This window comes from Aotus nancymaae, unplaced genomic scaffold (genome assembly GCF_030222135.1).
Source record: "Aotus nancymaae isolate 86718 unplaced genomic scaffold, 86718_ANA_hifiasm-v0.15.2.pri h1tg000014l, whole genome shotgun sequence".
Classification (NCBI taxonomy): Eukaryota; Metazoa; Chordata; class Mammalia; order Primates; family Aotidae; genus Aotus; species Aotus nancymaae.
This window is the reverse complement of record NW_026988425.1, coordinates 72,470,933-72,483,963: the sequence shown is the minus strand read 5'-3', so window position 1 is coordinate 72,483,963 and position 13,031 is coordinate 72,470,933. Positions and strand designations below refer to the sequence as shown.

The window sequence follows — 13,031 nt, the reverse complement described above, 5'->3', positions numbered from 1 at the left end:
TACCTGCCTGCGGGCGCTTCCTGTGTCCTTGTTCCAGCCTCAGTGGCTGTTCTAAAGCAATTTCCAGACCGGACTGTTCTCTCTGGGATGCCCTCGGTGTTAAAGAGTAAGCTCCTACTCTGTTCTTCACTTCTGCTCTCTGTCCGCTGCCAGTTGTACTCCTCCCTCTACCCCAAACAGCAATGTAAAAAAAAAAAAAGAAGAAGAAGAAGAAAACAGAAGAGCTTTATCTGATTCTGATTCTTATACTTCATTCTTGTCTTCTGTGCCATCCTGCCAGTTGTATCTCTACCTGCAGAATTTCTAGTTCTCTGCCTGGGGTTACCTTCCTCACCTGTTCCCAGTGGCCTTCAGACTTGTCCCCCTGCCTCAAGTCTGTACTCTTTCACCATGTCTTCCACTTTGTGGCCAAAGATGTTGTAGCTTCAGTAGTGCTCTTCCCCTCACTTATAGGATGGGGGCCCAACTGCTAAGCCTGGCATGCACCTCGCCCTTCCCAGCAAGACCCTGCCTTTGTAGGGAAGGGAAAAATGGCTTCCTTCCACTCTTCTAGGTTCTCTCTCTGGGAAGCAAGTTGAATTGACATAAGACCAATTACAGGATAAAAAGCATTTTAAAAAAAGAGATAGACCAGGCCCAGTGGCTCATGCCTATAATCCCAGCACTTTGGAAGGTTGAGGCAGGCGGATCACTTGAGGTCAGGAGTTGGAGCCTGGCCAACATGGTGAAACCCTGTCCATACTGAAAATACAAAAATTAGCCTGGCATGGTGGTGGGCGCCTGTAATCCCAGCTACTCAGGAGGCTGAGGCAGGAGAGTCACTTGAACCTGGGAGACAGAGGTTGCTGTGAGCCGAGATTGTGCCACTGCTCCAGCCTGGGCAACAGAGTGAGACTCTGTCTCAATTAGAAAAAGAAAAAAAAGGGTCAGATGATAGAAGCTTATAGCATCTTGAGCTACAGAGAGAAATAGGGGTTTGGGGCCTCCGGGAGTTGATGGCAACACGTAATGGGAGGGTGAGGAGAAGAAATGTATGGTGAATAAACGTTGTCTGATACACTTTTCTAATATAGATTTCCTCTGTAGATGTAAATTGTTTGTCTAAAACGGCAGCTTTGCAGAGCTACTTCTGTGTCTTCAGTTTCTCAGAACAACGAGCTTGAAATATGCAAAGAATAGTTTAGGGTGCCATATCCTGGTTTTTGTGAGTGACACAAGGTCAGAGGTAACCAGGTCCACGAACATTTGTGTCTTTCCATGACACTGGACTTTTATTGATGCTAATTCAATTACAAAAGCCACCAGCTACGTGGAGTTCAGCTACGTGGAGTTCCAAGGAGGCAATTCTTTTTAGTACTTCCATTCACTCGTTAGCTTGTGCAGGCTCGGGCCACTGCACAAGCCAGTCAATACTGCAAACCATACACAATTGTGTACTCAGTCAATATATAGATGTTACTGATTAAACATTCCACAGCAAACAAAATAACATTTAACATTAAGAGAAAGGGAATAGAAAAAGGATTAATGAACTAGCCCAGGGAGAGCAACAAAGAAAAAAAGAGTTTCCTGGTCTGGGCTGGTCAATCTGGTTGGTCTTGCAAGAAAGAGTCTTTGATGTGGGGCAGAGCTTTCAGGGGCAGATGCCAGGTGCTTGTCGTGAGTTACAACAGTGCCTACCCTTTTTGTGGCCACAGAGTCCTCCAGTGAGGACTGATAGTTTAAGACTGTGCTTGTTTACCTACTTACCAGTTTAGATGCAGTCTTTATTTATCAAGCAAAACATCTTGTCTCTGTTATGACAAAATGATGTAAAAAAAAAGTCATAAAAAACGTACCGTTTTAGGAATTTGCTGAAAACAAAATGGTGGATATTTTCTCATGAAGCCTTTCACATCTCTCCATGAAAACGGAGCTGGCCAGGTATGGTGGGTCATGCCTGTAATCCCAGCACTTTGGGAGGCTGAGGCAGGTAGATTGCTTGAGTCTAGGAGTTCGAGACCAGTCTGGTCAACATAGTGAAACATTGTCTCTACAAGAACAAAATTAGCTGGGCTTGGGGGTGCATGCCTGCAGTCCTAGCTGCTTGGGAGGCTGAGGTAGGAGAATGGCTTGAGCCCTGGAGGTGAAGGTTGCCGTGAGCCAAGATTGTACCACTGCACTCCATCCAGCCTGGGCAACAGAGCAAGACCCTGTCTCAAAAAAAAAGGAGCAGGGAGAAAATGGAACTGTTTGTGTAAAGGAAAAGAAACCGTCTCAGGACTGCCCAAACTCTTTATGCCAAAAGGAAAGTTAAGAATGGAGAAACAGTCACCTGACACTGCTGCTCTCCCCTTGCACCTTGCCCTCCTTGCCCGATAGATAGCTATGACTTCCCAACCTTGTGTCAAAGCGCTATTAGCCAGCCCCTGGAGAAGGCAGAAGGCCTCGTGCATCCTGGATGTCTGCCTTCAAATTGCTCATAAGTAAATTCTCTGCTGACCCCTTAACCTTTCAAGCTGTGTATCTTCCCATAAAAAAGGACATGTCAGCTTTAACTTTAGGTCTGTGATCTAAGTCTAGCTCCTTATCCATGGAATTGCAGTCTGTTACATTTCACACTGACAATGCCCATTGCAAGCTTATCTTCCCAGGTGCAGAACAAAGACAGGAGAACAGTCATTCCTCTGCCTACCCTGAGACTACATAATTAACTCTTCCTTCACTCCCTTTTAAAATGTTTATCATATCTCTTGTATAGCAGAGTTTATTGGGCGCTAATTAAAATCTCAGGAGAATGTCAGGTTTGCCTCACCGCCTGCTCCCTTTTCCTGCATGCCTTCTTCCCTTTAAAGAAATGGGTAAACACTGAGCCTTTTGCAAACTTTTTGGAGCACGGGCCACAGAAGATTCTGTGACTTTGTGTGTTTCTGGGTGGACCCTCAAGCTCTGGCTTAATTATCCCCTGTTGAGACTCTTGCCTTAGTCTCTCATTTGGGTTGACATTTGTTTATGGAAATCCTGGTAGCCACTGATATTATTGTTTCTTCAATATCTTCTCTGGAGAAAAACTGTAAATTCTCTTCTTTATCACGCTTCACTTTTACCTTCAGTTTTGTGTTTTTTTTTCTCTGTGATACTTTATTTTTCTTATGAACAATAGTTATAATGTGATTTAACTTATTTTCTGTTCAGAAGAGTGTTCAACTTTGATGTTGGTAAGAAGCAAGCTTTTTATGACTGACCAAATCCTTATTTTATGACGTTACTAGGAATGTGCTGCTTGTTCTCATTGTGTGAGATTTTAATCTGATAATGAAAGCGATTATGTCACATTGGAGCCTTCTAATTTGGCTAGAATAAACTATTGTTAACATTTATCAGAAGATTAAGACCCATTAATAAAGAGTTCCAGTGGATCAAGAAAATACCCAATTAACAGCCAATTTAGAGAAACAAAAACAGATGGCAATAAACTTGGGAAAAGATGCTGAATCTCACTAGTAATAAGGAAGATGTACATTAAAGCAGGATATTGGGTTTTTGCCTTTAAATTAGATGTCCAAGTTGGGAAATGTGCAAGCTCAGATATTAATGGTAAGATTTAAATTGGTATAGGCTTTGAAAGTATGCTTTAACTCATGTCTTGAAGCTTAAAAATATGATACAGGTTGAATATTCCTAATCCAAACATCTGAAATGTGAAATACTCTAAAATTTGAAACTTTTAAAGTGCCAACATGATGCTCAAAGGCAATACTCACTGAAGCATTTTAGATTTTTGGATTAGGAAAGCTTAGCCAGTAATACAGTGTAAATATTCCAAATTCCACAACACTTCTGGTCCCAAGCATTTTGGATGAGGGAAATTCAACCTGACTAGTTGACCCACTGATTCCATTTCTAGCTCAGGTGTCTGTCTTACATAAATAATGGCACAGGTGCAAAGAGGCATGAACAGCAGTATTTATTGTATCAGTGTTTGTGATAATAAAAAACAAGTACACAAAATAGAATTTAAAAACCCTCCCCAACAAAAATAACAAGATCAGTGTGAGAATGGTTATCCATTTTGATCTAGCCTTTTTACAATATAAGTGATGAAAAAGAATGTGATGGATTTTGGGAATCCATCACATTAGTATTAATAGGGAAAGATTCTTCATGGCTATTTCTTTATTTTTATTTTATTTTATTTATTTATTTATTTTTGAGATGGAGTCTCACCCTGCTGCCCAGAGTGTAGTGGCGTGATCTTGGCTCACTGCAACCTCTGCCTCCCAGGTTCAAGCAGTTCCGCCTCCCTAGTAGCTGAGATTATAGGCATGTGCCACCACACCCAGCTAAGTGTTGTATTTTTTATTAGAGAAGGGATTTTACCATGTTGGCCAGGCTGGTCTCGAACTCCTGACCTCAGGTAATCCATCCACCTCGTCCTCCCAAAGTGCTGGGATTACAGGGATGAGTCACTGTATCTGGCCCGGCTTATTGTTAATTGGGGAAAAAATATTGCAGAACATTACATACAATGTTTTAAGAAGCTGTTTTAATATATGTATTATATGTATAGTACGATATGAGTGTATGTATGTGTGTTGTGTATGTATATGTGGATATGTTGTATATATGTATACACACACATTTATGTGAATTAATACAAATACTCCCGCCACCAAATTGTTTACTCTTCTGAGGGAGGGGAGTGACATTTGGGTAGATAGTAAAAGAAGTCTCTGACTTTTTATTTCTATATATGTATACATATCAACAAAAATATATCCATGTATTGAAATGGGATTTTTGGCTGGGTGCAGTGGTTCATGCCTATAATCTCAGCACTTTGGGATGCTAAGGCAGGTGGATTGCTTGAGCTCAGTAATTCAAGACCAGTCTGGGCAACATGATGAAACCCCATCTCTACAAAAAAATATAAAAATTAGCTGGGCATGGTTGTGTGTGCCTGTAGTCCTAGCTGCTTGGGAGGCTGAGGCAAGAGGATTGCCTGAGCCTGGAAGATCGAGGCTGCAGTGAGTCGTGATTGTGCCACTACACTCCAGCCTGGGCAACAGAGTGAGACCTTGTCTCATTTTGGGAAGGGGGGGGCGGGGCAGGTAATTTTCATAAAATCTGTTGTTGGATTTCAGAAGTCATTTGGGGCAAGTAAAGGCTGAGTGTTACTTTATGATCACTGTATCTTTTAAAAAAGAGATTCAGAGAAAATTAGAAAAATATCTTTTTAGAAGATAGATTTCCTTCCTCTGTGTGTTTCTTTATGCACACAGTCCATTTCCAAGTGGATGTTGAGTGGTCACCTGCATGAACACTCCATGACAGTCCCCCCTCACTCAGTTGTAACAGACTACTTTTCTAAACTTTCTCCTCAGATTCCTTTTTTTGAAGATATGTGTAAAGGCATTAAAGCTGGCGACACCTGTGAGAAGCTGGTGGGATATTCTGCCGTATATAGAGTCTGTTTTGGAATGGCTTGTTTCTTCTTTATCTTCTGTCTACTGACCTTGAAAATCAACAACAGCAAAAGTTGTAGAGCTCATATTCACAATGGGTAAGTATTTTAGTCTTCTTGGGAATTGCTTTCTCCTTTCTTATGTTCCAGACAGTATTCCAGGATCCCTTCTATCCACTAGACACTGTGACTGCTCTTCTTCTAGTTGAAATAGTTAATTTAGGGGAAGATGGAACTGATAGTTGTTATCCACATGGTTGTCTAAAAGCTAGAATCTTATTTGTAACACCTGGCACCATGATGCGAAATTTAGTCAAGACAAAGAGTTTATTTCTTGTTCCAAGACCTTTTCCCAGGTCATTTCCACCCCTGCAATGAAATGATGTTTTGCACAATTGGAGGCTGCACTGAGTCTGTGTAATTATGGGAAAAGGCATTCTTCAAGTCACTCAATTACTTCCCCTCAATTAGGAGAGAACATTGGCCAATGGCAGAATCATGGATTGACATGCTTACTTTCTAAGAAGTCCTTTGTCCTTGTTGAATGTCATTTAAATACATTTCCTCTTTTTTCTCCCCCACTTCTAGCTTTTGGTTCTTTAAACTTCTGCTGTTGGGAGCCATGTGCTCAGGAGCTTTCTTCATTCCAGATCAGGACACCTTTCTGAACGGTACTAATGGGGTATTTTGGGTACCTGTTTATTTTGTTTTTATCCATTTTGTCAAATTGCTCAGAAGCGCCGTCCAAAGTACCTTTGATAGTTTGAGTTACTGATTTTCTTTTGGCTTCAGAAGAAATTCCTGTCTTATCTGCCCATACTTTCTCCGCCATTGCCTATCTACCTCCCCTCTCCAAAGAGGACTTTGATACTCTGCTAGCCTGAGTGAGACCTTGTTCTTCCCAAGCACTGCACAGAAAACCAGCAACAGGGAGCGCAGGGCTGTCAGCAGTTGAACGTCTACTACAGTGATAGTGGGACAGGAAAAGCATCCTTCAGTCTGGTTTTAAACTTCCCGTACGTGAAGCTCTGTAACACTGAATTATATTATTTATTGCTAGAACCTGCCACAATTCATTAATATGAAGCCTTTAATCATAGCTGAAACAGGGGGTCCTTTTTCATATGAGTGGAGGGAAAAACCTGAATTTCACTGGTTCAGGCATTTTGTTCAACCTAAATGGATTCACTTTCCCGAGTAAGGTACTAAAAACATTTAGGCCAGGCAGGATGGCTCACACCTGTAATCTTAGCATTTTGGAGGCTGAGGCGGGTGGATCACTTGAGACCAGGAGTTTGAGACCAACCTGACCAACATGGAGAAACCTTGTTTCTACTAAAATTATAAAAATTAGCTGGGCGTGGTGGTGTGTGCCTGTAATCTCAGCTACTCGGGAGGCTGAGACACGAGAATTGCTTGAACCCGGAGGTTGCAGTGAGCTGAGATTGCACCACTGCACTCCAACTTGGGCGACAGAGTGGGACTTTGTCTCAAAAATTAAACAAAACCTCTAGATTGTATCAGTTTATAAGGAACAGCCATAATCTTTCATATAGTTATGTGTCAGAGCCTACCTAGTTGTTTAGGGTCATGCTTGTTTTTCATATACTCCCTAAGTCTGCTTTTACCTTAAATGATGTTAAAAGTTTTAAAATTTTCCACAGAGATCCTTTTATGTATTAGAATGTATATTTAGAGGGAGAAGAGACCTAGAAACCCTCTGGTCCAGCTTAGTCTTTTTTCTTTTGGAGACAGAGTCTTGCTCTGTCGCCCAGGCTGGAGTGCAGTGGTGTGATCTCTGCTCACTGCAACCTCCACCACCCAGGTTCAAGCGATTCTTAAATCCTGCCTCAGCCTCCTGAGTTGCTGGGATTACAGGTGCCTGCCACCACCATGCCTGGCAATTTATTTTTTATTTTATTTTATTTTTTTTGAGTTGGAGTTTCACTCTTGTTACCCAGGCTGGAGTGCAATGGCGTGATCTCGGCTCACCGCAACCTCCGCCTCCCGGGTTCAGGCAATTCTCCTGCCTCAGCCTCCTGAGCAGCTGGGATTACAGGCATGCACCACCATGCCCAGCTAATTTTTTGTATTTTTAGTAGAGACAGGGTTTCGCCATGTTGGCCAGGCTGGTTTTGAACTCCTGACCTCAAGTGATCCACTCACCTTAGCCTCCCAAAGTGCTAGGATTTCAGGCGTGAGCCACCGCACCCAGCCCTAGGTCAGTGATTTTTACAGACAAGCTGGAAACCACGTGATGTGGTTTAGTCAAGGTAACGGCATCTTTGTGGCAGAGCCAGAAGTAGAGCCGAGCCCTTGTCCCCCTGTCTGAACCTCTTTTCCTTACTGGTCGTTGTTGACTTTTTACCCAATAAAATTTGAACCTTTGATTTTTCTGGCAATATATGTTTGATTTTAAGTTGTGGTTCATTGTGGATTTTGTGAATTAGGGCATCTGTTAGGATACCTGGCAGATGTAGCATGGAGGTTAAGCTTGGCTACTTCAGGGTCAGACTGCCTGTGTTCAGATCCCAACTATGCCATTTACTTACTGAGGTGTTGTCAACCTACATAGATTCTCAATTTTTCTCTTCTGTAAAGTGGGTGACATTTATAATAGTAATCCATGTCTTATATGGTTGTGTGGGAATTAAGCGTGTTAGGTACACTAATCATCTAGTAAAAAGCAGCTGTTGTTATTCTCTTTGGAGTGAAACACAAGGAAAGGTTGCCTCATTGTGCTCTTCATGGTCTTTTGCAGCCTGGCGCTACGTGGGAGCCATCGGAGGCTTCCTCTTTATCGGCATCCAGCTCCTCCTGCTTGTGGAATTTGCACATAAGTGGAACAAGAACTGGTGTGTGTGCCTTTGTGGAAAGCTTACTGTGGACACACAGAAAGTGCCCAGTTTTGATAAAGGCTGTACTCAATTGTATCGCTAGGGATTTGCAGCTTTGTTTACACCAAATACGATGTTTGCTGTCACTTTGCCTTTATGCTTGCTTTTTTTTGTACCTCTTCGTTTCCTTCTCTCCTTATTTACTTCTCTCCTTCATTTACTTCTCACTTTTTGACCCCCTGCCCCTACTCCCTCATTTGGGCTCTGAGTCAACCAGTGGTGTGAATTAGTCACACTCAACCCCCTACTCGTACCTGTCAGTCTCAGGTTTTGGAGGTGGCAAAAACTTGGGTAGCCTTCCTCGTAGTCTCCCATCCTCATGAAATTTACAACAAAATTAAAAAGTGAACACAAAACTCAAACTTTGGAGCTGGAGATTCATCTTCTGCAGAGTATGAGATGGAATAGTTGCCCTTCTTTAAAAAAATTTTTGGGCCAGGCATGGTGGCTCGTGCCTGTACTTCCAGAACTTTCAGGAGGGCAAAGCGGGAGGATTACTTGAGCCCAGGAGTTTGAGACCAGCGTGGGCAACATACTAAGACCTTTTATCTATAAAAAATTAGCCGGGCATGGTAGTACATGCCTATAATCCCAGCTGCTTGGGAGGCTGAGGTGGGAGGATTGCTTGAGCCTGGTAGGTCAAGGGTTTGGTGAGGTGAGGTCACACAACTGCACTCCACCCTGAGTAACAGATCATGACCCTGTCTCAACAAAAAAGATTATTTTTTTTGTTTGTTTCTTTTCATCTTCCCAAGAGGGGAAAAAGGACTTCTTCATTAGGGAGATATGTTGTCCTACATTAGAAAGCCATCCTGTCTTTGAAAAAGGTAGACTCTTTCTAAGTGCCTTGGAAGTTGAATTCATATCCTGGGCCAAGTGGGAGATGCCCAGCTACTAATAGCTAGTTTTATTTCTTGCTAAGCCACACTGAGAAAATGACAACTGGGTCCAGCCCTTGAGTTCTAAGGCCAAATTGACCCACTTTGTGATTCTGGACAAAGCACTTAACTGCTTTCTGCCTAACTTTCTTTACTTATAAAATATGAATAAAAACAACTACCTATTGTACCCAATAAGGCTTTTGTTATTTTGCATATTTTGTAGGAATTATTTTATTATACTGAAATTTTAAAAATCATAAGTGCCATGTGAATGTGAAGTTTATTTTTACCATGGACAAACCAAAATATACTGTCCAATACTCTCAATATTTTTATTCTGAATATGCTGTTCAACTTGGTAGTTGTTGTTTTCTTTTGGTTGTAAGGATCAATTCATGAGGTACAGCTGTTGTTGGGGGATGCATAAGTGGAAGGATGGAGTTAGTCATTTTACTCTTTGGTAAATACTGGATTAAGCATGGCCAAATATGAACAATTTTCAAATGGTTTAACACGGCATAGTCATACAGATAGCCCTGCAGATATGCTTGGCTATGTTTTAAAGTCCTGATTTCTATAATTATACGGATTTCTGGGTTTGAGTTGTGCTGTTGTGTAAGTTATTGTACAGGATATGCATTTTGAGTTATCTGTGAGATCCAGTAATTTATGTTATGGTCTCCACTGGATCTTGTTTCGAGGTAGCAGAGTTTTCTTAAAGATGAGCCAAATGTGTGACTATAATTGTATGGGACCCTGTTTTCTCAGTAGTCCAGAAGAAATACAAGAAGTTGGAAGTGAATTTTAATTGATTAAATATCACTCTTTCCATGATTATTCTGAATGTGCTTTCAATTGGAATTTTTTATTAGAAAATAAATTCATCATCCTAAAATTTTCACAAGTATACTTCAAATAGGGAACTTCATGGTAAAACAGTAGCAGTTTTCATCCTTAGCGCCTGATCTGCCCGTTAAATAGTAAGTCCCCGTGAGAACACTTGTGCTTCTTCACTCTGACTTTAATGTTTTGATTGAGTCTGAATCCATTTGCTGGGACTAATTATTGATGCCAAGTTTTAGCATGCAGTTTGGAAAAGTTTGGTTGCTTTAAAAACTTTCAGAAACTCAGTTAGAATAACTTAAAAGCTCTGCAGCAAATAGCGTTGCTATTATCCAAGCTTTGAGGCCTATATGCCAGCAAAAATCCCTGTTGTCAATATGTTTATAGTTGTTTGTCTAAAATTAGAAATGAGCTAGAAAACTCACTATTTTCCTTTAAATTTGGTAGTTTTTGGCTGTTTTTTAACAGACTCTTGCTTATAAGAATCTAGAAAACGTGCTCATTGCTCTTGATGGAACAACTAAAGTATCTTTTCTTCCCTTTTTCATTTATCTCTTTGTAAACATCTTGAGAAGGAGATGATCTTAAAAACAGTAGACTAGAAAGGCCGTGGCCTGGAAACCAGGAGATGCAGACTTCGTTCCCCTTTCTTTTCTTTTTCCTTTTTTTTTTTTTTTTTGAGATGGGATCTCACCTTTATCATCCAGGCTGGAGTTCAGTTGTGTGATCATGGCTCACTGCAGCTTCAGTTTCCCAGGCTTAAGAAATTCTCCCACCTCAGTCTCCCGAACAGCTGGGAACTACAGGCATGTGGCACTACACTTGGCTAATTTCTTTCTTTCTTTTTTTGGGTAGGGATGGGGTTTCGCTAGGTTGCCCAGGCTGATCTTGAAGTCCTGAGTTGAAGAGATCCTTCTGCCTCGGCTTCCCAAAGTGCTGGGATGGCATTGTGTTCTGCTTCAGTGCCCCTTTTATGCTTGGTATTTCACTATAGGGCACATCAGTTGGCCCCTCTGACTTCAGTTTTCACACTTAAATAATCTGTTTGAATGAACTGGTGTGTTCTTTTTTTCCTTATTCGCTCAAGTTTTATGGTTTGCAGTGCCAATTCTCTATCAGAATTGAAACAAAGGGCGTTAGGTGCCAAGTGTAATGACTTTCTTTGGATTTTTATTGTGATGGGAGAGCACCAGAGGGCCTTAGAAAGGAAAGAATATAATCTATTTTAAGTCAAGACAGGTGAGAGGGAGTCAGAGGTGCAAATAAGGAGGTCAGGGGGAGACAATCCAGGCGAAGGAGGAGTAGTCTGGAATTAAGTGGTAGCAGGAGCTGGATCTGGGTGGAGGTGGGTGGGGGAGGGGAGAGAAGCAAGAGGCTTCCAGAGTGACTGCAGTTCTTTTTTTATCTCCATCCCTCCCTCCCTCTCTTCCTTCCTTCCTTCCTCCCTTCCTTCCTTCTTCCCTTCCTTCCATCCTTCCCTTCCTTCCTTTTTCCTTCTTCCCCTTCCTCTTCCCCTCCCCCTGCCTTTCCCCAACAATGGAAAGATGGAATTGTGTTTTCTGAGGTTGGAATAATTGCACAATAGCAGGTTTGGGGGATGGAGGAACGGGGGTGTGAATATCAGGAAGTAGCCTCAGCCTGGATGTGCTGAGTTTGAGATGCCAGTTAGACCTTCGAGTGGAGACATTAAATGAGCAACTGGATAATATAAGTGAAGTTCAGGAGAAAGGTTAGGGTTGAAGATTTAATTTTGGGACGAACTGTAAACATAAATTAACTATAAGAAAGTCCTTCGTATTCTAATAACATAACCAAAAAGACTAGTGAAGAAAAGCGTTGGTCCTCTCCCACCCGCAAGTTAGTCAGCAGTGTTTACATTTTATACATAATTTATGCTGTCTCCCCATCATCGATTATTATTTGCTCTTAGTTTTTTTTTTTTTTTTTCCTTTTTAAAATCTCATTTTCTCTCATTTCCTTTGTGTGCCTTTTATGTTAGAATAATTCTGAGGTCATTGGAGTGTCTTGTCTGGCAGAGTTTCAGGAATATGACGGTCATTATCATTTTGGCCTTTCCTCCCTATTTTCTTTGTTTCTGGCTGCAGGAACTTTTTCATCATTAAAACATTTTAGCTGCGTTGCTTGAACACTTTCCAGTTTTGTGAGGGCATAAAGCAAGTTGCCTTTTCTGTGAGGTTTGGGAGAATGTGGTTACAAAGAGCATTTAATCATAAGGCAGATGACAATGACTGTCCTCTTCATTTAGCAGTTATAGATACTTTTCTTTGTTCTAAACAATTTCTTTTTGTGTGTGTGAAATAGGGTCTTGCTCTGTTGCCCAGGCTGGAGTGCAGTGGCATGATCTGGGCTTACTGCAACCTTTGCCTCTGGGGTCCAAGCGATTCAGCCACCCAAGTAGCTGAGATTACAGGCATGTACCACCATGCCTGGCTAATTTTTGTATTTTTGGTAGAGACAGGGTTTCACCCTGTTGGCCAGGCTGGTCTCAAACTGCTAGCCTCATGTGATCCACCCGCTTTGACCTCCCAAAGTGCTGGGATTACAGGTGTGAGCCACCATGCCCAGCCTTGTTCTGAACAATTTCTATAGATTTAAATCACCACTTATTTCTCTTATTTTTTATTAATAGAGACAGAATCTTGCTCTTGTTGCCCAGGCTGGAGTGCAATGGCACAATCTTGGCTCACTGCAACCTCCACCTCCAGAGCTTAAGTGATTCTCTTGCCCCAGCCTCCCAAGTAGCTGGGATTACAAGTGCCCACCACTGCACCTGACTAGTTTTTGTGTTTTGAGTAGAGACAGGGATTCACCGTCTTGGTCAGGCTGGTCTTGAACTCCTTACCTCAGGTGATCTGCCTGCCTTGGCCTCCCAAATGTTGAGATTACAGGCATGAGCCACTGCATCCAGCTCATTTAGTTAGTTTTTAAAATTGTACATCCCATTAC

The 13,031-nt window shown here is 41.8% G+C and overlaps 1 protein-coding gene across 6 annotated transcripts in view; it reads left to right on the top strand.

Annotated features, from left to right (window-relative positions):
* The window catches only part of SERINC5 (serine incorporator 5), a 137,052-nt gene that overhangs the window by 88,749 nt on the left and 35,272 nt on the right, over positions 1 to 13,031 (top strand). For all 6 annotated transcript variants that reach the window (XM_064376085.1, XM_012462080.3, XM_064376086.1 and 3 more), the window contains exons 3-5: positions 5,364 to 5,542; positions 6,032 to 6,114; positions 8,205 to 8,298. In XM_064376085.1, coding sequence (XP_064232155.1) covers positions 5,364 to 5,542; positions 6,032 to 6,114; positions 8,205 to 8,298 — 356 coding nt within the window. The remainder of the gene's footprint in view (positions 1 to 5,363; positions 5,543 to 6,031; positions 6,115 to 8,204; positions 8,299 to 13,031) is intronic.